General features: G+C 43.3%; 4 protein-coding genes across 15 annotated transcripts in view; 3 read left to right on the plus strand and 1 right to left on the minus strand.

The window, feature by feature from the left end:
- LOC124216319 (EGFR adapter protein) overlaps positions 1-14644 on the plus strand; it is a 136273-nt gene extending 121629 nt beyond the window's left edge. For all 12 annotated transcript variants that reach the window (XM_069136373.1, XM_069136383.1, XM_046620710.2 and 9 more), the window contains 6 exons: positions 9921-10067; positions 10394-10564; positions 10703-11145; positions 11769-12005; positions 12681-12852; positions 12993-14644. In XM_069136373.1, coding sequence (XP_068992474.1) covers positions 9921-10067; positions 10394-10564; positions 10703-11145; positions 11769-12005; positions 12681-12852; positions 12993-13202 — 1380 coding nt within the window. In that variant the 3' untranslated portion in view covers positions 13203-14644. The remainder of the gene's footprint in view (positions 1-9920; positions 10068-10393; positions 10565-10702; positions 11146-11768; positions 12006-12680; positions 12853-12992) is intronic.
- Positions 14645-14846: 202 nt separating this feature from the next.
- On the minus strand, positions 14847-19251 carry LOC124216371 (DDB1- and CUL4-associated factor 13). The gene is made up of 7 exons (XM_046620822.1): positions 19054-19251; positions 18511-18908; positions 15984-16152; positions 15752-15899; positions 15367-15667; positions 15127-15290; positions 14847-14996 (listed from the first exon to the last, which is right to left on the minus strand). Exons 1-7 carry the CDS (start codon positions 19121-19123, stop codon positions 14909-14911), a joined length of 1338 nt encoding a protein of 445 aa, XP_046476778.1. The 5' UTR covers positions 19124-19251; the 3' UTR covers positions 14847-14908.
- Dera (deoxyribose-phosphate aldolase) lies at positions 16777-18461 on the plus strand. The gene is made up of 5 exons (XM_046620843.2): positions 16777-17216; positions 17307-17494; positions 17553-17694; positions 17770-18146; positions 18209-18461. Exons 1-5 carry the CDS (start codon positions 16958-16960, stop codon positions 18440-18442), a joined length of 1200 nt encoding a protein of 399 aa, XP_046476799.1. The 5' UTR covers positions 16777-16957; the 3' UTR covers positions 18443-18461.
- Positions 19252-19378: 127 nt separating the features above from the next.
- Sec6 (Exocyst complex component Sec6) lies at positions 19379-21817 on the plus strand. The gene has a single exon (XM_046620678.2). It carries the CDS (start codon positions 19480-19482, stop codon positions 21748-21750), a length of 2271 nt encoding a protein of 756 aa, XP_046476634.1. The 5' UTR covers positions 19379-19479; the 3' UTR covers positions 21751-21817.
- The last annotated feature ends 77 nt before the right edge of the window (positions 21818-21894 follow it).

The following is a 21894-nucleotide window of genomic DNA, read 5'->3' on the forward strand; positions in this document are numbered from 1 at the left end:
CGATGCGAACCAGCTCCGCAAATGACGACTCCCAAGAGATGCTGAGGGGAGAAACGAGGGTCGAGGTAGATGCCCGCCGAGATTCCTCCTCTCCAGAAGTTTGCAACCTCGTGTATTTGTGCATATGTATATCTCTGCGCACGCACGTACACAACTGGCAAGTCCTGCTTGTGTGACTTGAACGGGTTTAGCCGATCGGAATACAAAGTTCGGTTAAAAACTGTACCTCGGAGTCACGTAGGCGTGCCTATAACATCGTCAATATGTGGCTCGTATTGAGGATAGTCAGCATCAGGCCCACGCTGTCTTGCTAACTGTTTAATAATTTTTCTTGCAAAAATGTGCTGGTGAAACTCCAGGTGTCATTTTCCCGCTGACGACCGTGCCATGGCATCTCTTGAAAATATATTTAACGCATACGTTATTGCTACGATGGGGAGAAGATCGTTGATGAAATTTATACGTGTACACATGTCGTGCTGTACAACAGGATTCAAATGATTATCTCAGACTTGTAATTGGAGTTTTGGATTAGACGAGTGAAGAGTGACAGTGTGTTCCCACAGTTGGAAGCGCCTCGTTGGCTCCGGAGATAAAAAGATAATAAGTGTGTCGGTCCAACCGCGTTGAGAAACAACAAACCGCGCACGCGGTTGATAATTGTTATCGCAGTTGAACCGTGAACTTGTCAAGCTGGAAGTTGGGACCTGGTTCTGTTCAGCGTTTGCCATCTCGGCAATTAGAGGTAATTGCGACGTTAATAATTTATCACGCCGACGTATAATAAGAGTCCCGAGCCTTTAATCCATGAGTCTACTCACTTCGCGTGGGCTGTAAAGAATGCCGAGAGTATAGAATGGATTGATCGCCTTTTAAAGTTCGTTGAGCTTTCAGTTCTATCGAATCTTGTCAGCGTGGATTCGCTGTGGTGAGTTCACAGGTCCCGCACGGTTGATGCTCGGTCGAATTCTTAAAACGAAACGAAACGAATCGAAACGAAACGAGGAGAGAATGTCTGGCTAACAACATGTTAAAAGAGACCGGAGGGATTTATATTCGACATAGTTGTGTACCATTGTGTGCGATGATAATGTGACATATCTCTCTCTCTCACTCGTGCACAAAAGCGCATTATTGCCAGGGCACTTGACGACTATAATGGAGCTGGGACCCAGGGCATAACATGAACTCCGAAACGAAGCCAAAAGTTACACCTGGTCCTGCAGGATCACGGGCTCGAGTCCTTCAACGTGCCATTATGGACCCTTGCGGGACTCAATATAACAGCGATATATAGCCGCGCAGCCTCTCGAGTACCGAAACGAGAATTATATACTTCCAAAGAATTTGCGAGATCCTCTATGTGACTGGTCGCATCTACCTGGGCATCGTCGTCCTTATGCCTGCATACATGTGCGTGCCTCGCGCATACGCACAATGGGTGACTCCGAGCTCTCGAGTTACAGTAAGGGTCCTTTTTACCGACTCCCTACTGCTACCGAAAGACCCTTCCAATTCTATGGCATGTACGAGGATATAATTGACACTATCCAGCGGTTTCGAATGCCAAAGCGCTGTCGAGCTTCACCGATTGTCAAAATATCCATGATTTTTCAACCAGTCCTTCGGATCGGGGTGGAAAGTATTCACCACGTCTCGAGCTGATCGTCGTGCTTTGAACACCGTCCGTCAGCTGTGCGGTCGTTATAATTCTACTGGGGAAGTAATTGATGCACCTCGCGACTTGAGGAAATCGCAGTAGTAAATTCGTACAATTCCTGCCAAATAAAAATGCGTTGGAGTCTTTATGTTCAAAATTGTGTATAGAATGGGGCTGTTAAGTACTTCTTTACTGTTGAGATACGTGGACTTTGATACTTGGAGATATATACGCGAACGTCGAAGTCGACCAGGGCACCCCCTTAATTAACTGCATGGCAAACTGTTTCAGGGTGACCTGCATGCGAGCTAGAATAACGGGTCGACCTCCGGCCAAGTTGCAGGTTTAATTTCATCAGTCAGAATTTCACTAATGAAACTGTAGCCTTGGCTGGTTACGCTGTGCCGGGTTTTCATTGTTTTCGGAGCTTCGTATTCGTACCGTCGTGCCATGGACATACTCACACGTGGTTGCCACTGTTGCCCTCGTCTCTCGTTCCCTCTCCTCCTCGGCTACACTTATACATACCAAGCGATCCCTGTACTTGGTTCTCACGGGGGAGTCAGGACTGCGGTATCAGGATCCGCCGCGTTGAGGATACAACCTCTTGGAAATAATAACGAGGTGCGAAAACTCGCGCGGTTGCAGGTTTTCGGTCAGACGCTTCTTTCCACTTTCGACCTTGTTAAGGAAACTTTTATTTCCACGAAACGCATTCTCAAGATGTGTTATATTCGGCTGGGAATAACGTATTTTCGTCCACCCGCGTCGATATAGGCAAGAAATGGGGGAATCCGGGAATTTAACTTCCCTCGAGCCTTTAGGGAAGGCTCTACTCCTTGCCAACGGGCTTTGCCGCATGCGCCTCGTCAAAGCTCAAAGCTTTTATTCCCCCGCTTCGAGAAAATATTTCACTTCAAGTTTTGTCAATATACTTACTTATTCGGGAGGCAAGGCCTGACGATACGGAGTTTCGCTTGAACGAACGAGGGAAAGACCGTTTTTTCGATTGATACATAATAATAGCCACATAAATTTATTGACCTAGAATGCAAATTTTTTGCTATCAGGGCATTTTGAATATAAGTGACGAAAACGAAACTTGAAACTTGAACTGTAATGCAAAGGTCAGATTTGCCAGATCACAAAATCGTGTTTTAGAACTTTTTGTCAAAAGTTATACTTAATTGATTAATTTCTACACCGTTGATATGACAGACAAGTTTCTGATAATATGTCGTGCCTCATCGTACAAGTATAGAATCTCTGCTTAAAAACCCATATTTTCAAATTGGTCGAATAATTAATTGTTTGCTGAAAAAATATATTCAACTTTTCGAATAAAACCTTTCAAAACGATTTTGCTGCAGGTATATTTTACAGTAGCAATCTCAAACTTGCCAATACCTTTGGTAAAATGTCTGGGTGACTTTTTTTTCATCTCAAAGTCGTCTAGAACGCCTGAAAAAGGTGTGTCTTATCGTGCGCGATTTAAATAGAAAACCGATAAGTCTATTCAGAAACGGATTTTTCTTACTCTTTTTTTCCTCGAAACACTTTCGAGAGCGCGTGTGTACTTTCGGCGAGGAAGTAAACGAACGAAGGGAATAAGGAAGAAATCAGCCACCGCAACCCCCGAGCGCATGGTAAAAATAGGACGAATTAAATTGGATTAAGCGAATTTTATTTGCAGTAAGCAGCATCGCGTTGCGCAGCCGGAGGGAAACAGAAGATTGGAAATTATCTTGCGGAGTCATTCCGGAAACGTGATGTACGAAAGACGGAAAGACGAAGAAAAAAAAAAAAAAAAGAAAAAGAAGCGGAATCCCAGGAGTCGTCGAGGACACGGGAACCGTCCCTGTTTTCCGTTGGTCGCGTAATTTCCCAAAGGCGTGAACGGCGCCGCTCCCGGCCACTCGCCGGCTATAATTACTGATCAAAGGGCCCCTGGAAGACTTTGCTCGATACTCTGCAGGCTCGGTACTCGTGAGCACAGCGTCACTTCGATCACTGCACCATAGGCCCCGGCTCATTTGCCGCACGTAAATTCTAATATCGCACGGCTCGACGCTACGTACCACCTACAAAGCTCTGATATTCTCTCAAACGATTTTCCACTCCTTCGCTTCATGCTTCCCTTCCCTTCCACTCCCTGCTCCTGCGAATCTTCCTCCGCGCGCTGTCACCGCCGGCGCAATTCCTCCGTATTCGCATTACGTAAGAGTTATTCCGGTATCACGATTGATGAATTAACGACTTTTTCACAGCTTCGTCGATTATAACTCTCCCATTATACAGCCAACAACGAAAAGCTGCGTGCAATCATTTTTTATTATTAGTAACTGAAAAGTGATCTACAGTTGTCTACTGATTCGTTAGTTTTACAGTAATTCTCCAGAGCATCGTAGTGGGTATAAGCAAAGCCCAATAGTCTAGTTAGTAAAATGTTCCAAATTTGCATATCTTCGTCTGAAATCGTGTAATAATAAAAACGATAGCAATTCTCTTTCAGATGGTGAAATTTCTGCGAGTCTGCAAAGTGTGTCACTGAACCCAACAGCAGCAGCGATCGCTGTTACAAATTTGACGTTTCGTTTTGTTTTTTTTTTCCTCATTTAATATCGGTCCAGTAACTATAGGATTCAGCATCGCCCGTTCGTTGCCGTTCCTCACCAATCCTTGTTAAATGAAAAATTTCTCTACGGGCCTAAGGCATAAGATCCAGACATAAGTCGCGCTTACCCTCACGAGATTGCATCCTGCGGGACGTAATAAACAGTATCACCGTCTCCCTCTTTCTGCTCGTATCGTCTCGTTCCTCTCCAACATCCGCTCGCTACGCGGACGCATCCATATCTCTGTAGTAATGGTCAGATATTGGATGTACGTTGTAGGTGTGCGCCTGTACACGACATCCCCCCCCCTCCCCCCCTCTGGGTTCGACGACGCTGTCGCTTTCAGCGGAGGCTCCTCTCTCCTCTCTCATCCTCCTCTCCTCTCTCATCCTCCTCTCCTTTCCTCTTCTCTCCTCTCCTCTCCTCTCCTCTCCGCGACGCCGGGTCCCAGGAACGGGAGATATGGCCGTGACCGCGTGGTATGCGAGGAATGTGGCCCGTCACGCCAGAGCTCAGCATCCGCCGGGCCGCCGTCCGTGCTCTCCAGGACCTTAGCCGGTCCGTGCCTAACCCAACCCTGCTAGCCGGCCGGCGAGTCCTCCTCTCCTCCTCTCCTCTCCTCCCTTCTCATCTCCTCTCCTCTCTTTATCTCTCATCCCCGGCAGCCCGACGCCCAGGAACAATGCCAAAAACACCTGGTCGTGGTGCCGAACCTCCCCAAACGGAGATAATGGGATACCCGAGTGCAGCGAGAGTCTACGCGGACGGACAGGTGCTCCGAGGCTATCCTCAAATCTCCCGTGGTCGCACCTTCCAAACACACGGGGATCAATCCTGCATGGAGGCAAAAGGGATGGGAAGGAGAGGTCTGATTACCAGACCCTGCAGCTCAGCCTTTTCAAGGCAGCTGGGAAAGTCTCATGTGTGGACATGCATGGGAGAAATCAATCAGGGGACGTCAACACCTGCAGCCCCATCGAGTTTACGTGTTTTCTGTGTAGATGCAGGTATCGGAAGGGTCGGTTTTAATGCACGATGTCCGAAGAGTGCACGGCGTAACTTTTCGTGTATACCTGCAAAAGTTTGTTGCAATTGATGCAACTTTTGTCTAATTGAATCAGTAATTTGAAGGTGATGAGAAAGGAGTGCGTACAAAACACATCAGTTTTGACGATTAGAATTTGCGCGAATGTGTAACTAATTTCTGGCAGTATTGAAAATTTCCAATATCGACGACTCAAATTATCGCAAACCAGTTTATCTTTATACAGTGAGACTCTGGACGATTGCGGCTGTTTGTTTCGAACTCTCGTATCTAGGCATCATGACCATCGCAGCTGGCAGTAATCGGTGGAAAAGCTTTTGAAGATATAATGATCACTTTAACCACAGTGTAAGGACTGGTATCACCGTAAAAGCTGAAATGATCCGACGAAGCCCTTTTCTACGCGACATTGAACAACAGCGTTCGACCGCGTACGCGAAGAGAATATTTTCTATTGAACGATGAAATACCGGGTGAGCCGGTGAGTCGCACCCCTACAAAGCATACGTCATCCCCTAGATTCCGTCCTCCGTTTCTTTGGGAACACGGCAAGACGATGCCCGTACAATTGAGACGACGACGACGCGCCGTATCGCGACGTACGGTCACAATGTGGGGACTTGACCCGGTTTCTCTGTCTCTGCATCACGGATGTGGAGGTGGGAGTGCAGGGTGTCGGTGGTAGAAGCTCGTTGAATTTTTCCTTACCTCGTTATAACGCGGACGGTGAAAATTGCTTTGATATCTTCAGCTGTATAAGATTTCACAGACAAACGACCCGCCGTCGTCGTGACGCGGCCGCCTCGGCGTCTGGGACCGACTTCAGGTCGATGTCTTTCTCCGGATATACCGGAGAAAGTCTGCTCCGCTGCAGACGCTGCTCAAAGTTCGCGGAAGCTCGAACCAGTCTTCGACGCCTCCGACCCTCCGGGGGTAGAAATCTCTTCCCGATACCCTCCACCCATCGTCAACTCCCCCGTGACACGCGTGCCCTGCTCTTTAGCCGCGTAACAATATTTAGAGAGTTTATCGGCAGCGGCGCAACGCAGCCGCACGTATATTGTTACGGGTTGAATTAGCGCTCAGCGGAGGCAAGGGAGGGGTGATATTGCCCTGCATGTTCAACCCTCGAGGGTCGTATAAGCAGGTTAACGCGATAGTATACAGAGTACACTGGCGTATGTGCAAGCCTATTGTGTATACCCATCAACTTCGACAGCGAATTATCCCCCGTGCATTCAACAATAACACCTCGGAATTGAGGTAAGGAAACACCGGAGTTGGCGGAAATACACGGAAAATCCACCTTGGGATTTCAAGTACTCAGAACTCGTCGGTGTGTAATTGCACACGTCTGCTGGCAACATTTTTTTTTTTTTTTATCCAGCGGATGGGATGTTTTTGGGGAATCTTTTGTTTTCGAGTCTGCTGAATTCAAAAATGACTTCCATTTCTCTCCATCGCGTACAGTATTCTTGCAAAATAGAAGCTGTTTGCATAAAAAAAAAAGGATTTTATTACAATGAGCCAAACAATATTTCTTACAAAATTAAACAAACAATTTCTTTATGAAATATGTATTTAACATTCCGTTTTCAATCTTTTCGCCTATAAAACCCTTTCTTCTTCTCTTTGATACAACTCCGAACACGCTTCCGCTTTCCACTTTCTCTTTACCTGTTTGTATTTATTCTCGAGTCTTACTCTAACACACATTAAACGGAAGTAAGAAATCACTTTTGCATAAGATTTTTAGAATCACGTATAGGATACCATATTTCGCATTAAACGGGAATTTCACTCTAAATGAAACTACAAATACGAGTTGAAGAAAAAATCGCTCGGTTTCGGTAAGTAAAAATCAACAAGAAATAGTATAGAAAACCTGTACAGTTCTTTGGCTGCAGACCCGTGTCGTTAGTCGCAATATTTTGCAACTGCTTATCCTCCTCTCTTCCTCTTTACACCGCTGATCTTTCCCTGCTTTCCTCACGCTCAACGAAGCGCTGTATAGTTATACGATTATCCGCGCAGGTATGATGTACAAGAGGCGCGTACGGGGGGGTCGGGATTCGCTGCACGTGGTCGTAATTGAAATATCTGAATCCCTCCGCGTGTCTGAGTTGACCTCAACCTCCCGAGCTGTAAAATTATCCGACCGAGCAATTCCAGGACTCGAGCTCAGCGCGCGTCAGGAACGTTAATATGTTCTCCGCCCCATACCGATCGCTGTGCACCGACCATTTCGGAAGTGCCATTATATTCCGAGCGTACCTGCGTAACGCCACCCACGAAGGGCCCATTGATTAATCAGCAATTGCAGGCAACGCCCGATTACCTAAGTTCAAACGATCCGAGTCCGATGGATCGCGGCTCATTCGTTGCCAGCGAATGTTATTCACGTCATCTTTTCCCCATCGCCCTTCTTCTTTAATCGTCACAGGCCTTACTCGAATGTTCTGTACATACATACGACATGATACAAAGCCACCGCCGTCTAGACGCGAAACGCAGTGCTGCAGGAAGAGTAATACGTGGGGACCTTTTTGTCGGTTTGTCTTTTTCAACCATCGGGAGTGGGGGGGGGGCGAACTTCTTCTTCAGCTACGGCATGCCGCAAACCTACATGATATAACGTACGAGAAGGCACGCGTGGGTAGATGTGCGTCCTGAATGTGTAATAGGCACTCGCGGGTCTGCATTTAGAAAAGCCCTTCCTTCATCCTAGAGTAAACATACTCGTGGATTCATACTTGCCTCCGACCCCCCCCCCCCCCCCCCCCCCCCACCGCCAACACCCAAGCCTCCTCCTTCCGGCAACCCTTCAAGAGCTTAAAACCACTCGCGGTAACAAGGAGGAACAACGGAAGTGATATGGACCTGCGGATGCCAGGTGTACCCTGCGAACCTGCGTACCTACATACAGATATGTAATCAGCAAAACAGCCACGAGGTGCGGCACCGGATCTCGTGGCTGACGTAGGAAGCTATTCCAGAAGTCGATCTCTACGATTTGATATTTTTTTTTTTAATATTTTATAGTATACTAAAAACTGAGCAACACGCGTTTTTTTTTTTTTTCAGTTGAGGAAATTACATTTTTGATTTCACGTTATGAGACAAATATTAAAGACAAATAAAAAATATTATATTCTTGTGGGTGAAACTGCCAAATTGCCCCTTGACATGCTTTACTTTGGGGAATGATTTCACCCCCTTAAAGCGTTTAACGGCAGATAAAAACAAATACATGTCGCTTAGTTTTTAGTCTACTGTAACGTATTACAAAAGAAATCTATTCGGTGAGATCGACCTAGAATAACTTCCTTGTAAGTCCGTGATTTAATACAGACGGTATTCCACTATAATTGGTATTCGAACCTGAATTAGAAAAAATCTCTGTAAAGAGGTATATAATAGATTTTTTCATTTTCGAAACTTTCGCACCGTGTGCCCTTGGCTTGGATTGAATTTCTAAACACATTGCGTTCGCGTGAACGACGAACAGCCTTAATCGTAAGGTGAAGTTTGTTTGAAATGTACTGTTTTTTTTTCACAGTTTCTGCACACTGGTACGAAACTAGCAAAGTTTTGATAAGTCCCTGTGGCAAATCCCGAACGAGGCTTCGGCGTCGTCGTCGTTTTTGCTGCACGTATACTGGCCGCAAATTAACATTTCTTAAATTACGAATGGAAATGTATTCTTAGTCACAGGGGAAACTAATTTTATATGCAATATGAAAGGAAATTATGGTAATTTAAGCTTTCGAAGAAATTTACGTTTAAACACTGCTATATAATACTCGATGACGATGTAACGATGTAACGTGGCTAAAAGTATAATGCGAATGAAATTTTAGCACATTATATCGCACTTGAAAAAGTTACACAACTAGAAGATTTATTTTTGATTTTCTAATTCGAAAGAAAAATATGCTTAAAATAATTTCAACTAATTTTTACATTCATTCGGAAACTGGTGCAGTTATCAATCGGATAAAATTACACGTTGCAGAAGCAAAGGCTCCCAAAGTTAACGTGAACGTCTCAGACTCACGTCGAAACGTTCGCCAAAGAGAAGCTCGAAATTGCAGCTGCGTACGAAGTTTGCTTGCTATACTTGTAAGACTTGCCTGCAGGCGCAGCTAATAAGGCTAATTAGGCTCCCTCATCTTTCCACATAAATATTTACTCGATAGTTTCCGCGCGATATATTGAGCTGTTTTTTTTTTCTTAAGACACTTCATTCGCGTTGCTTGCACGCGGGACAAAGTTGTCATTTGTTGCTGTGTAAAATTCTTTTTCAGGAATATATTCAGGCGTAACGCGCATTCCCACTGATTTTCGATGCCCAAGAATTTCCCCGCCAAGGTTGAGGCAGGTGTCTAAAATTAGAGATTTTTCAGGCAAGCGTAGGTACGCTTTTCGCTGCAGAAGACCCTGCAGGGTCCGCAGGTGCAACGTTAAGGCCTTCCTTTTAATCGAGTTGTACTTCATGGGTCCCTCCACGCATACTGAGAAAGACGTTTGTCGATAAAATTCGCTTCGTCCCGTTTAAAACTTGTTAGTCTAATAACAGAATAAACTTTGCTGTTTTCAGGCCGAGGAACTGAATACTATTGTCGGAAATGCATTTCGTATGGCGTACGCGGCGCAACTACAGAGACAACCGGTCCTCCAGGAGGTGATCTCGCCCCAGCCAACTCCTGCCCGTCGCAAGGATCGACCGGAACGAACGATAAACTTGGTGAGGATGATAAACATCTTATAACAACATTCCCTGACTCCCTTTTATTTTCAATCCAATCGATTTGTCGCTCGACGAAGTCGAAGAATATTTTGAAAGTCATAACTCAGGCAGTTCGCCGTCACTCTCGAACGTTTTCTCGTCATTTTAACGAGACAAGGCTTGAGCTTGATAAAATACGATGACCACATGCGGCGAAAAAGTGACCCATTTCACGTGACTGCACGCCTAACTCTTATATACTCGCGTCACTCCAATTACAGAGCTAATATCGCCTCCTCTTCTCTCTCCCTCTCTCTCTCTCTCTCTCTCTCTCACTCTTCTAGACCAAACAGTCGACGCGGGGCGGCGACTCGAACGAGAAAAGCACGATTTTCTGGCCCCAGAGTGTATTGGCACCGACGCCACGTGGCGGTGGTGCTCCACCCTCGACAGCGGAGATGAACGTCCAGCTCGGTAGCGCCGGTTCTCCCACGTTGCGCTTGTCTACCGTCAAGGTGAGACTATATTGCTTGGTGTCGTCTGCGGGTTTTCTTTCGAGTTACCCGCGACGTTTTGAAATACCTATAAAAAAAAAAGTATTCGAGTGCAGATGCCGAAATCCCAAAACCTTGCATTTCATCCCTCACCCCCAGACGCCGAATTCAATCCCCGGACTGAGACCGTCGCACAACTTCAACAACGTCCTGGGACCGATAACGAACGAGGATGGACCGAAGAGTATCTCGCAGCAAAGCACGCCGAGCAGCGACGAGAGCAACTCGCCAACCGAGCTCAACTCCTACAAGAGATTAACGGACAAACCGCCCCTGATAAAACGGCTTACAATGGGCCTCGCCGGGGGACGCGACGTCCTCGGTACCAACGGCGAGGATGACAGCTGCCCCCTGGTAAGTGCCGGCAGCACGCCCACCAGTCCCAGCAACAGACCCCGGTCCGGAGGCTACGTCAACGAGGCGATCATCGACTCGGAGGGAACCAGGACAAGCTACAACAAGATCACCTGCGCCGCCGAGAACCTCGACAACACGATCAACTCGTCGATAACCGCGAAGAACTTCAACGCCGAGAACAACAGGTTAGGTATTATTTAATTGTTAATAACATCGGTCTATACAGGGTTTTGGATGTCAAATTTTTCTTTCTTCCACGCAACTAGTAAAAAAAAAAAATAGTTTTACTTAGATAAAGTTTGCATTTGTAGAAACCGGAAAGATATTTCGGAATTTAAGAAAAATGACCTGGTTTCTTAATCATTTGTTGTTACTCACGATTAAACAAACTTCAGTTTCGCATTTAAATCACTTTTATTCAAAAATAATATTTTTTCAGTTGTTTGTCAGATGAATAATTGAAATCATAGATTTTCTTCAAGTTTGAGATAACGCACTCTGCAAAATCAAACTTTTTCGAAAAATAGTAATTTTCATCTGTTTAATATTACTCATCATATGATCATTATTATGTACACAAATCCAAGGTACTTCTCCCAAGACCTAAAAAAGTAAACTTTAAGGGGGGTGTATATATTTTTTCATTGTTTTAATGCGTGACAAATAAAAAAATACTCAACTGAACCCAGGCGCAAAAGTACATTGTTTTCTTCTTCTTATTTTTTTCAAGCAGTGTAATTGTGGCAATTTTTCTCAGAGAAATTTGAAAGTGAACCCTGGTTCCTATTTCGGATTACGATTTTTCCAGGATAAGTCACAACTCGCCGAATTCCGTGTCCGAAACGGAGTTCAAGTCGAAACGGAGATCGCAGATCAGCACCTCCGGGAGCTCCGTCCCACCCGACGGCAGCACCCACGGATCGACGCCCACCCAGACGCCGACCCCGACGCCTCCGCCGCTGCCTGAACGGACGGACAGCTTGAATAATCGTACAGAGGAGAGCGAGCTCAGGAAGGCTCCGTGGTTTCAAGCCGGCATTCCGAGGTACGATTAGTTGTAAATTACTATCGAGGTCCGTGGACTTCCGCCGTTTCATAACGGGAACCGGGTTCTCCCGATATTCGCCGGCGCTGCCGAACCTCTGTGAAAAAGACCTGCTTTATTATTTGTAAGAGAGAAACGTGACCCGGATTCGCTCCTGGTTATTCAAGTGGAGAATACGAAAGAATTAAGGAGTTATACGCAGTCAGGAGGCCGCGGGAAAGCGATTTTTCAAGGATTTTTCGTGGAGAGACGTTTTAATTTATTTATATAAAATTAATTTATACACACATTGGGGTATACTTCATTCTGATCATTGTTAGTCGTGAAAATAATAAAAAGATAAGAAAAATAATGATTTTTAAAGGTGGTATGACCAGAATTGAGACTGATCGGTTCAGTTGTTTCTGAGAAATCTTGCTCACCGTCTTTGAAACCAGTTTTAAGAAAAACGCGTTCAAAGTTTTAAAAGCACCTTCAAACGCTCCGGGGCGTTTTTGCAAATGTGCGCGTAACATGGAGAATATTTGTCGGATCGACATGAAATTTTCTGTGTATACATTTTAATATGTGTACATTACAAAAATGAAATTATATTTTGAGAAATGTTAACCCCCTATAACCCCCTGATGTGCACGAATCGTAAATGAAGTTTGAGTCCGGAGTTTTTCTTTGCAGAGAAATAACCCTGGAAGTTCTCAGCCAAGAACCGGAAGGCGCTTTCATGGTACGCGAGAGCACGAGCAAACCAGGATGTTATGCATTGTCCCTGAGAGTACCGCGAGAGTTTCAACCGAGCGGTATCGCTCATTACCTAATCATGCGAACGAACAAAGGCTACAAAATCAAGGTACTTGTTCAACGATCGATGATGTACTACGTTACACCTGCATACTAGGTCGCTTTGTCGTTATATTGTGTGTGTGTGTGTGTGCGTGTGTGTGTGTGTGTGTGTACGACCGTTTTTTATTACTTGTTTCCTTTTCGCAGGGCTTTACAAAAGAATTCACGACGCTAACGGCATTGATAACGCATCATTCGGTGATGCCCGAACTTCTGCCCTGCCCCTTGTCCCTTAGCCGATACAATCCGAGCTTCGTCAAGAGCGATTCGAACAAGGATTTCGCGGACATTGATTCTGATCCGGATTACAACACTTTGGCAGACTTCCGGAAGATGATGGCAGACTTGAACGTCTAATTTGAGAGGCGCGAGACTGTAACGATTCTCTTGATCCAGATTCCAGATGCGTGACAGATGTGCGGATCGTCCTTTGCTACCAAAAAGTAAAGGCGAAATTTTTACAAGTCGCAAATTAATTGGTCTCCGAGTTCGCTGACCAATAATTAGTGGTACGAAAAGACGTTGGAAAATAAAAACCCAGTGATGCCGTGAGAGTTCGTTAATTGATTAACGCGCCAACGACTCTTGTTATATCCACAAATACTCTGAATTCAAATTGAGGATAATCGTAGAAGTTGGCTATTGTGTTGAGCCGAGTGTTTGAAACCCGAACTGAATCTTCGATAAAATTTCTCGACTCACGAAATATTTGATACCCGTACTTGCAGGCCCGATGTTTATTATGCAGATCAACCGAATTTTGTAAAGGTGAATCAGAACGCTGTTACAAGTTATCAAATGATGTGGAAGAACGTTCATTCACAAAAGTATTCGCATCCTTGCTGAAGAATGATCACTACTTGAAATATTTTTCATCCCTAACAAAGATTCTATCGATTCTATCTCGAATTTGATATTATAATAATCTCAAGATACGGCTCGCCTGTTAAATTTTCGGTACTTACGAATTCGGCTACCTTTACCGAAACGATAGAAGATTTAAGAGAGAGTTGAAAATTTATACGATTTATACCAGGCCACTTTATTAACTATACTGCAGACACCAGCTCCTCCTCCTCCTCCTCCTCCTCAACCTACTCCTCCTTGGTAGCATGTTGTCAAGTTGATGTAAATGTGTTTATATGTATATATAAAATATGAATAATTATTGTTAAACTAATGCCAAGATTCATATTTAATAATAATAATAATAATAATAATAATAATAATAAAAATAATAATAGTAATGATAATATCAAATCACCACACGAAGGAGAAAAAGGAAGATAAAAAAAATTATTAATCGCGCAGCTGCGAGAGCAACCTAGTCTTGTATAGAAAGAAAATGGGGGCAGACACTAAAAATAAGTTTAAAATATATACATATATATATTATATATATGAATATAAGATGAAAACGAAAAGTAAATACCGCTTTAATCGCGTAGATAAATAAAACGGAGCTACTATATAATATATATTATTATATATATCAAGATATATAATGCCTACTTTCGAACAATCGGGTTTACAAGGCGGATTCGCGTTCGATCCTAAAACCCCGGCGATTGAATTTGACGTGTTGAAACGTTATTCAATCCAGTTCTACGGCAGTTTATTATCAATTCACGTGCACTCGACTATAAGAAGAATAGATACAATAGTACATACAAATTTTAGTAAACACACGCAGTAAAAGTGCTAAAATAAACGTTAAAAAAAAAAAGAAGCAAAAATAAACTGCTGTGAGATAAGAGCTGAACGAACAAAGTTAACCATTGCTTGGGGTTCGTCATACTGTAAGGATAATAATAATTATATAAATTCGTTGTATGATGGAACAATAAAATTATTTATTACAAATAAATGAATAAACTGCGGCAAAAGATTTCAAGCAAGAAACGAGGAAACATGTCCATCTAGATGACTTTAAAATCCTTTCACACGATTCCACAGTAAAACTCGTATCGCTGCAAAACGATCGGGTGAAAACGCTTCGTATTGATAAATTTTCGTAGATTTATTGGAGAGAAAATAATCTTTATTAACTATAGTTTTCATATTTATTCATCTTCACGAACAACATGTCTTGATCTTTCAGACACGAATGGCACTGCGCCCGGTTTAGAGTGAGCCCGTCTGTTGCTTTCCCTGGAAAAATAAATCAAAAATCTTTAATTTACGTTCAAAACGAGGCAATAATATCCGCGATATCAAAAACTGACGATTTTCTCTATAATCTCATTTTTTGAAAAATAAATAACTACTGCCAAATACTTACTTCCGCTTAACTTTCTCTCGCACTGTACGAAGCTCAGCCTGAGCGTTATATATGTGCTTGGGTACGTGTCTTTTACGAGCGATTTTCCGAACTTGCGGATGACTGGCAAACTTGTCTTTCAAAGCTGCGCTGTAATTGAGGGCTGCTTTCTCTCTTGGTTTCAACTGGTGAACGCAAAGTGCAAAATTAAACAATCAGCGCAAGTAACGCTAGAGAGGAAAACGTAGAAAAAAGACTAACCACTCCAAGCTTTTCGGAAGCCCTAGACTTCCAAATTCTGATGTTCATCTCGTCACTACCACACAAAATGTACTTGTCGTCTAGTGACCACCCGACACAAGTAAGCCTTTGCATACGTTTAGTGTGATAAACGTCTCGCGAATGACCTTTAGCCACATCGAAAATTCGGATCGATTTATCATATCCTCCAGAGACAAATTCCTTACCCGTCGGGGCGTAATCTACATCTACAACTGCACCAACGTGATCCATGTGCACGTTCACAGGAGACTTCAATTTTCGCGTATCAAACGTGTAGAGGCTGAGCGAGAAAAAAAATTAAATTGTAAAAACTGGGATGCCCCGATTTATAGCCTCGAAATTTTATGTAAAAAATGAGTTTTACTTATAATCCTCGCTGGCGCAGGTAAAAACAAAAGCCTCCATCGGATTCCACGATATCTTATTGTTTCTTAGCTTCATGACTACTTTTCGCAGTGGACCAGATTCCCTCGTATCATATAAAATTGTGCTTCTGTCGCTGGCACAGGCAACTGCAATAATAAATATAATGAGATTATACTATAAATATGCCCAGATCTTAGTATAAAAATAGGATACAATCATACGTCATTTACCTAACAAGTTCGTTTGGATAGGATTGAATTTAACATCGTGTAAACTGTCCACACCCCACTTCAAAGTCCGCACAGGTTCATTTCTGGTCTCTTCCCAGATTTGACATACCTCGCCACAGGTTGCAAACACAGGGTCTTTTCGATGATGACTCAAGCCCGTTAGGACAGTCTGCAATTTGACAGTAAAACACCAAGTTGATTTAGCAGCTCTTTTTATTTACCAACACCATAACTTGCGTTTGAATATCCCGCCTAAACTCCATACTCGTCAAACTCGGTGTAGATAGCGCCAATGTTCTAGTATTTTTTTTGCGAGCGTAAAATCAAATAATATATTTGTGCCAAAACTGTCAAATAATTTTCGCGACAGTATATCTGTGCAATAATCAAAATATATTTGTTTTCCACAATTGACCCATGCTTAAAATTGTCTATTACGAAGAGAAATGAGCTACTTGACAAATAAATTCATTAAAGTAAGTGTTATTTAATTATGAAAAGTAAAGTTTTATAACTCAATTTTTCAGCCTCTGTAAAACAAGTAACTGTGGCCTCAACTACGCGAGGGTCCCAGTGAAGACCCCTATTGACAGATAACCTTCCATAAATAGCAGGTCCGTTCAGGTCACGGTCTTCTACAAAATTCTGAGCACTCAGTCTCTAAAACTCATCGGCATACAGAATGGACCGCGCGTTCCCTGCCTGAGCAATGCACAGAATATGTCCGCCGCTGTGCAAGCGAGATAAAGCATTGCAGTGTCAATCGCTGTCTCTTTCCAAGACCGCTATTGATTGAATATCCCACCGCGTAGCTGAAACAAGAACACGAATAGGCCCGTACTGCTGTCCGTCTCTTTCCATTCGGCGGACACGTTTTTGGCCCGCTCTCGCAGTCCATTCTTTATGTCGATGCTAAAACCGTGACCTAAAAATGTGCCAGGTGGCGCTGGTGAGGGGGAGGCTGGCTTTTATATATGCCTCTTTGTTGCACACCCTGCACACTCCGGCTACCGAAATTGCAGCGTTATCAACACGGTTACGCCGCGTTCTATGGCAAAAAGATCGGAGTTGATAGAAGTGCCCGCATCTGTGTAGAAGACAGTGGTTCTAGTTCACTAATTTTGATAAGACAGTTTTCCAAGTTCTTTACCAAGCACTGTTACTCTTCTATCTTAAAATTACTCAACTCCATCAAGATGGTAGAAAAGAACCTTGGCAGACCATTTGATGCTTGTAAGAGATTCAACTGTATTCCTTTCTGGGTGTGAAACTTGTTCAAAGTAGTAAAAATTGAAGTAAGCTAATAACTTTTTACTATTCCAGCCTTGATCAAGCGCATCAATTTAAATGTACCAGCCATAAATACCAGAGTTAGATATATCATTGAAAAGGCGAATAGTATTACCGAATGCAACCGTGTAGCATGGCTGATCAAAGCAGTAACATGCATAGATCTGACGACACTGGGTGGTGATGACACTTTTGCAAGTGTTGAAAGACTCACTAAGAAGGTGACATTAAATGCAGACTGTTTGGATGGACGTGATCTAACAATTTCAATATTTTCAGGCTGTTAAGCCTATCGTATTACCATTTGAATGGGAAGGCTCTCTGTCTACTGCAGCAGTTTGTGTATATCCTGCGCGTGTCGCCGATGTTGTGCAAACATTGAAAAACCTTAATGCCACGGGAAAAGTCAACGTGGCTAGCGGTAAGAAATGTCTGACTCAAAATTTCACATAAAAACAACAATGATGAGTTTACAAATGTCCAATGATGTGCATAGTTGCTACCGGATTCCCAAGCGGTCAATATCCGTTGCAAACCCGGATGGATGAAATTTCGCTCGCAGTTTCGAACGGAGCTACAGAAATAGATATTGTCATAAATCGAACGCTAGCGTTAACTCATCAGTGGGAAAAACTATACAATGAGATTAAATTAATGAAGCAAGCCTGTGGAAAAGCAAAAATGAAGACTATTTTAGCAACTGGTGAACTTTTTGACCTCAAAGATGTGTATAGAGCATCAATAATCGCAGCGATGGCTGGATCAGATTTTATAAAAACTTCTACCGGAAAAGAAACGGTAAATGCTACCTTACCTGTTGGGATTGTCATGTGCAGAGCTATTCGGGACTACCATAACTTGACTGGTTACAAGGTACGGGCAATAAGTTAGTACTTTCGTTCGAAATACTTTTGGTAACACTTGCGTATTTTCAGGTCGGATTTAAACCAGCTGGAGGTATAAAAACTTGGGGAGAAGCGCTGCAGTGGCTGGTATTGATCAAGGAAGAACTGAGCGATGTATGGCTCCATAATAGCCTGTTCAGAATCGGCGCTTCGAGTGTGCTAGGTGACATCACTAGCGAGATTAATAGGTCTTTGGATGAAGTTAAAGAGGCTAAAGTACCTACTTTATACGAGCATGAGAACTTTGATGATTCAGACAAATAAAAGTATCTTCAAAAACTTGCGTTAATTTTGTTTAATAATTTAAGAGGATTTTACAGATACGAACTCACCTTACTAACAATGGTGTTAATAGGATCCTCCTGTTCTCCCGTTATTGAACTTTCTGCCTTCCAGGTCTTTATAGTTTTGTCATCGCCGATACTCAGAAAGCTTTCCCCATCCGATGAAAATGCAATGCCTCGAACTATACCGTCGTGAGCCAGAAACGAGCGCTCGCATACGCGTTGCGATAAATTCCACACTTTAATCTCTCCATCAAATGCTCCGCTCAAAAGCATCGATAACTTTAGAGGGTGCTTGGAAAGACAAGACACACTGTCTTTGTGGCCATCCAAACTCCCTATGAATGGCTTGGCGAATACTCTCTCTAGCTTGACTGCATTTAAAGCCCTTGTATACTCTCTCGCAGCCTCAAACGGATGCAGGGATGGATCGTAGTTTCTGGGAACTAGAAGAAATCAAGTATTTTAGTAAATATGTATAAAAAATGAAAGAAAAAAGATTAATTTTCTTTTTTGTCGGTTTCGCTGCAAATCCAGTGTACACAATACGGTTTATAGGTTAGAAAAACTAGGTAGAAATACGTGCAATACCTTTATGAATATCTCGTTTGGTTTCTCTCAGATATTCATCGGGATTTCTGCAGAGCACCTTGACTTTCATTTTGGTACAGGACCAGCCCTCTGTCGTAAATTATCCAATATGTAAGTCGATTGATAATTACGAAACATGTGAGAAAAACGCACTATGAAATCTAAGGGCTACTGTGCCATGTGTATGAATCTGTATGAACTATGTTTGAAAATGAAGTAACCTAGGATTGGTCGGATCTAACGGAACACACTAATGATATCGCTTTATTAGCTAAAAACTTCGCCGAACAAGAAAATTAAATGCAACACGGCTCTGGTTTGTAGATGGGGGCTCATGGGGGCGTCAGCTGTGTTACAACCTCAAAAACTGACGGCTGTCAAACGCTTACTATCAACAAACAGAGTGATTGAGGTTTAAAAATAATAATGACGAACGAGAGCGGAGAAAAAATGCTGGACCTTCGAAAATCTGAAGAGGAAGCTAAGGCAACAGCGACGAAACACATAATAAATATGCTCCAGCGTCCTGGTCAGCTGGAAAAAGTAGAACATTACAAGCGTAGGATCAGTCGGAAAAAAGCTTCGATTGAAACGAAGTTGAAAACTGCGATGCAAAGTCAATTGGACGGGGTGAGAGTCGGTTTCAATCAGCTTCAAGAGTCGCTGGAAAGTATCTCCTTGATTAAACAAGAACTGGACCTGATCGGCGAGTCATTTGGCTCCGCTCCTGAGCTGAACAACACTCTGCAGGCTGTTCAAGATGAGAACATGCGACACTCGCAGTACGTCACCGCTAAAGAGAACCTGAAACACATATTCACCGTTCCAGAAAGCGTTGAGAAGACGAAGCAATGGATAAACGAAGGAAAACTTTTACACGCCCATCAGAGTTTGATGGATTTGGAGAATTCGAGGGACGACTTGCTGTACGAACTGCACAAGCTGCCCAATCAATCACTCGCCGATAAAGTCATGCTGAAAGCGTACTTTGAAGATGTAGAAACTTTGTCGCAGTTAATGGAAAAGCAAATTAAATTGGTTGTTGGTCGCACTTTAAACACTGTCAGAAAAGAACCAACCATCATTGTTACGGCGCTGAGGATAATTGAACGGGAAGAGAAGGCGGATCAGTTTGCAATTCAAAGGCATAAGCAGAGCGGATTCATGCCTCCGGGAAGACCGAAGAATTGGAAAAAGATGGCAATTGAAGTATTGGAGAAATCTGTGGCCAACAGAGTCGAGGGAACTCATGTAGATGAACGAGCAGACAATAAAATGTGGCTGGCAAGGTATCTGGAATTGGCGCGTCTCCTCATCCTCGAGGACCTAAGGGTGGTAAAAACACTGTGCGGACCTTGCTTCCCACCCTCTTACAACATAGTCAGGAAGTTTGTAGAGATGTACCATAACAGTCTATCTCAACACTTGAAAGACATAATAGCGAATGGCCTAGAGGGTAACGAATACGTATCTCTGCTTGCCTGGATAATGAACACTTATACAGGTGTAGAACTAATGCAACACCCGGAGCTGAACATCGACACCAGTGATATAGGACCTTTGCTGAGCAACGAGGTCCTGGAGGAACTGCAGGATCAATACTTGAAGAACATGCAACAGAACTATGAAGAATGGATGAAGAAGACATTGGAAACTGAAAAGGTTGACTGGTGGAGCGGAGTACTGCCAGAAGGTAGTACGCAAGAAACCTATTACCACACGGCAGCACCGGTAATCATATTTCAAATGGTGGATCAGAATCTCCAAGTAACGAAAACGATCAGCAATCAACTAACTGCCAGAGCGCTTGTCCTTTGTATAGACCAAGTTGTGAGATACTGTGCGGCGTATCGTCAGGCCATACTTGAGTTCAAAAGCAAACATTTCGAGGATCGGAGCAGAGTTCCTTACTTCACTCACCACATGATCACCATTGTAAACAATTGCCTTCAGTTTATTGAACTCGCTCAGCAAATGAAACAACTTTACTGGGTTTCCAATGCCAGCGGTGATGCTGCTGTCAAGTTTGAGGCTCTCCTGGCCAATTACCAACAGCTGAGAGATGAAGCGGCGACCATTTTATTGGAGGAGTCGTTCCTAGACTTGGAACTCCACTTCCAAGATCTCCTCACCCCAAAATGGCTCTCCTCGCCGATACCCGTAGAAACGATCTGCGTAACCTTGGAGGACTATTTTCAGGACTATAATCACCTTAGAGTAAAGAATTTTGAATATGTCATTACAGAGGCTCAAAATCTGATAGCTAAACGATATATAGCAGCTATGCTGCAGCGAAAGATATCGCTAAAGACGTACGACGAATGTCTCACTTGCACATCAAAAATTATGACAGAGGCTGATAAGATAAAGAATTTTTTCGTCAGAATTGCACCCAAAGTGGGCAACTTTGATTCGCCTTTCGAAGTAATAAAAAGACTGGCCGAAGTACTGCGTTGCGAGGATTCTGAAATTTTATCTTTGGATCTACATTCACTCGTTGAAAAATACCCTGACATGACCGAAGATCATCTCGTACGATTGTTGAGTCTCCGAGGAGACATACCGAGAGCTACAGCTAGGGAAAAAGTAGCGTACATATACGAAGCTCAACGTAATCGAACAGCTCCACAGCCCATGCCTAATAGTATATTTAAGCAAATTGTCATCCAGGATAGTTTCTTAAATTGGAAACCCTGAGTACTGTAAATAAATAATTTTTCGTCTTGTATAGAAATTTGTCTAGTTATTAAAAATGGGAAAGGTTTTTCGGTTCACTTCTATATCCCACTCCACAGAGCTAGCTGTACGGGCATTTCTGTCAGAAATTGTGCTCTGCATGTT

The sequence above is a fragment of the Neodiprion pinetum genome, chromosome 1 (genome assembly GCF_021155775.2).
Source record: "Neodiprion pinetum isolate iyNeoPine1 chromosome 1, iyNeoPine1.2, whole genome shotgun sequence".
Taxonomy (NCBI): Eukaryota; Metazoa; Arthropoda; class Insecta; order Hymenoptera; family Diprionidae; genus Neodiprion; species Neodiprion pinetum.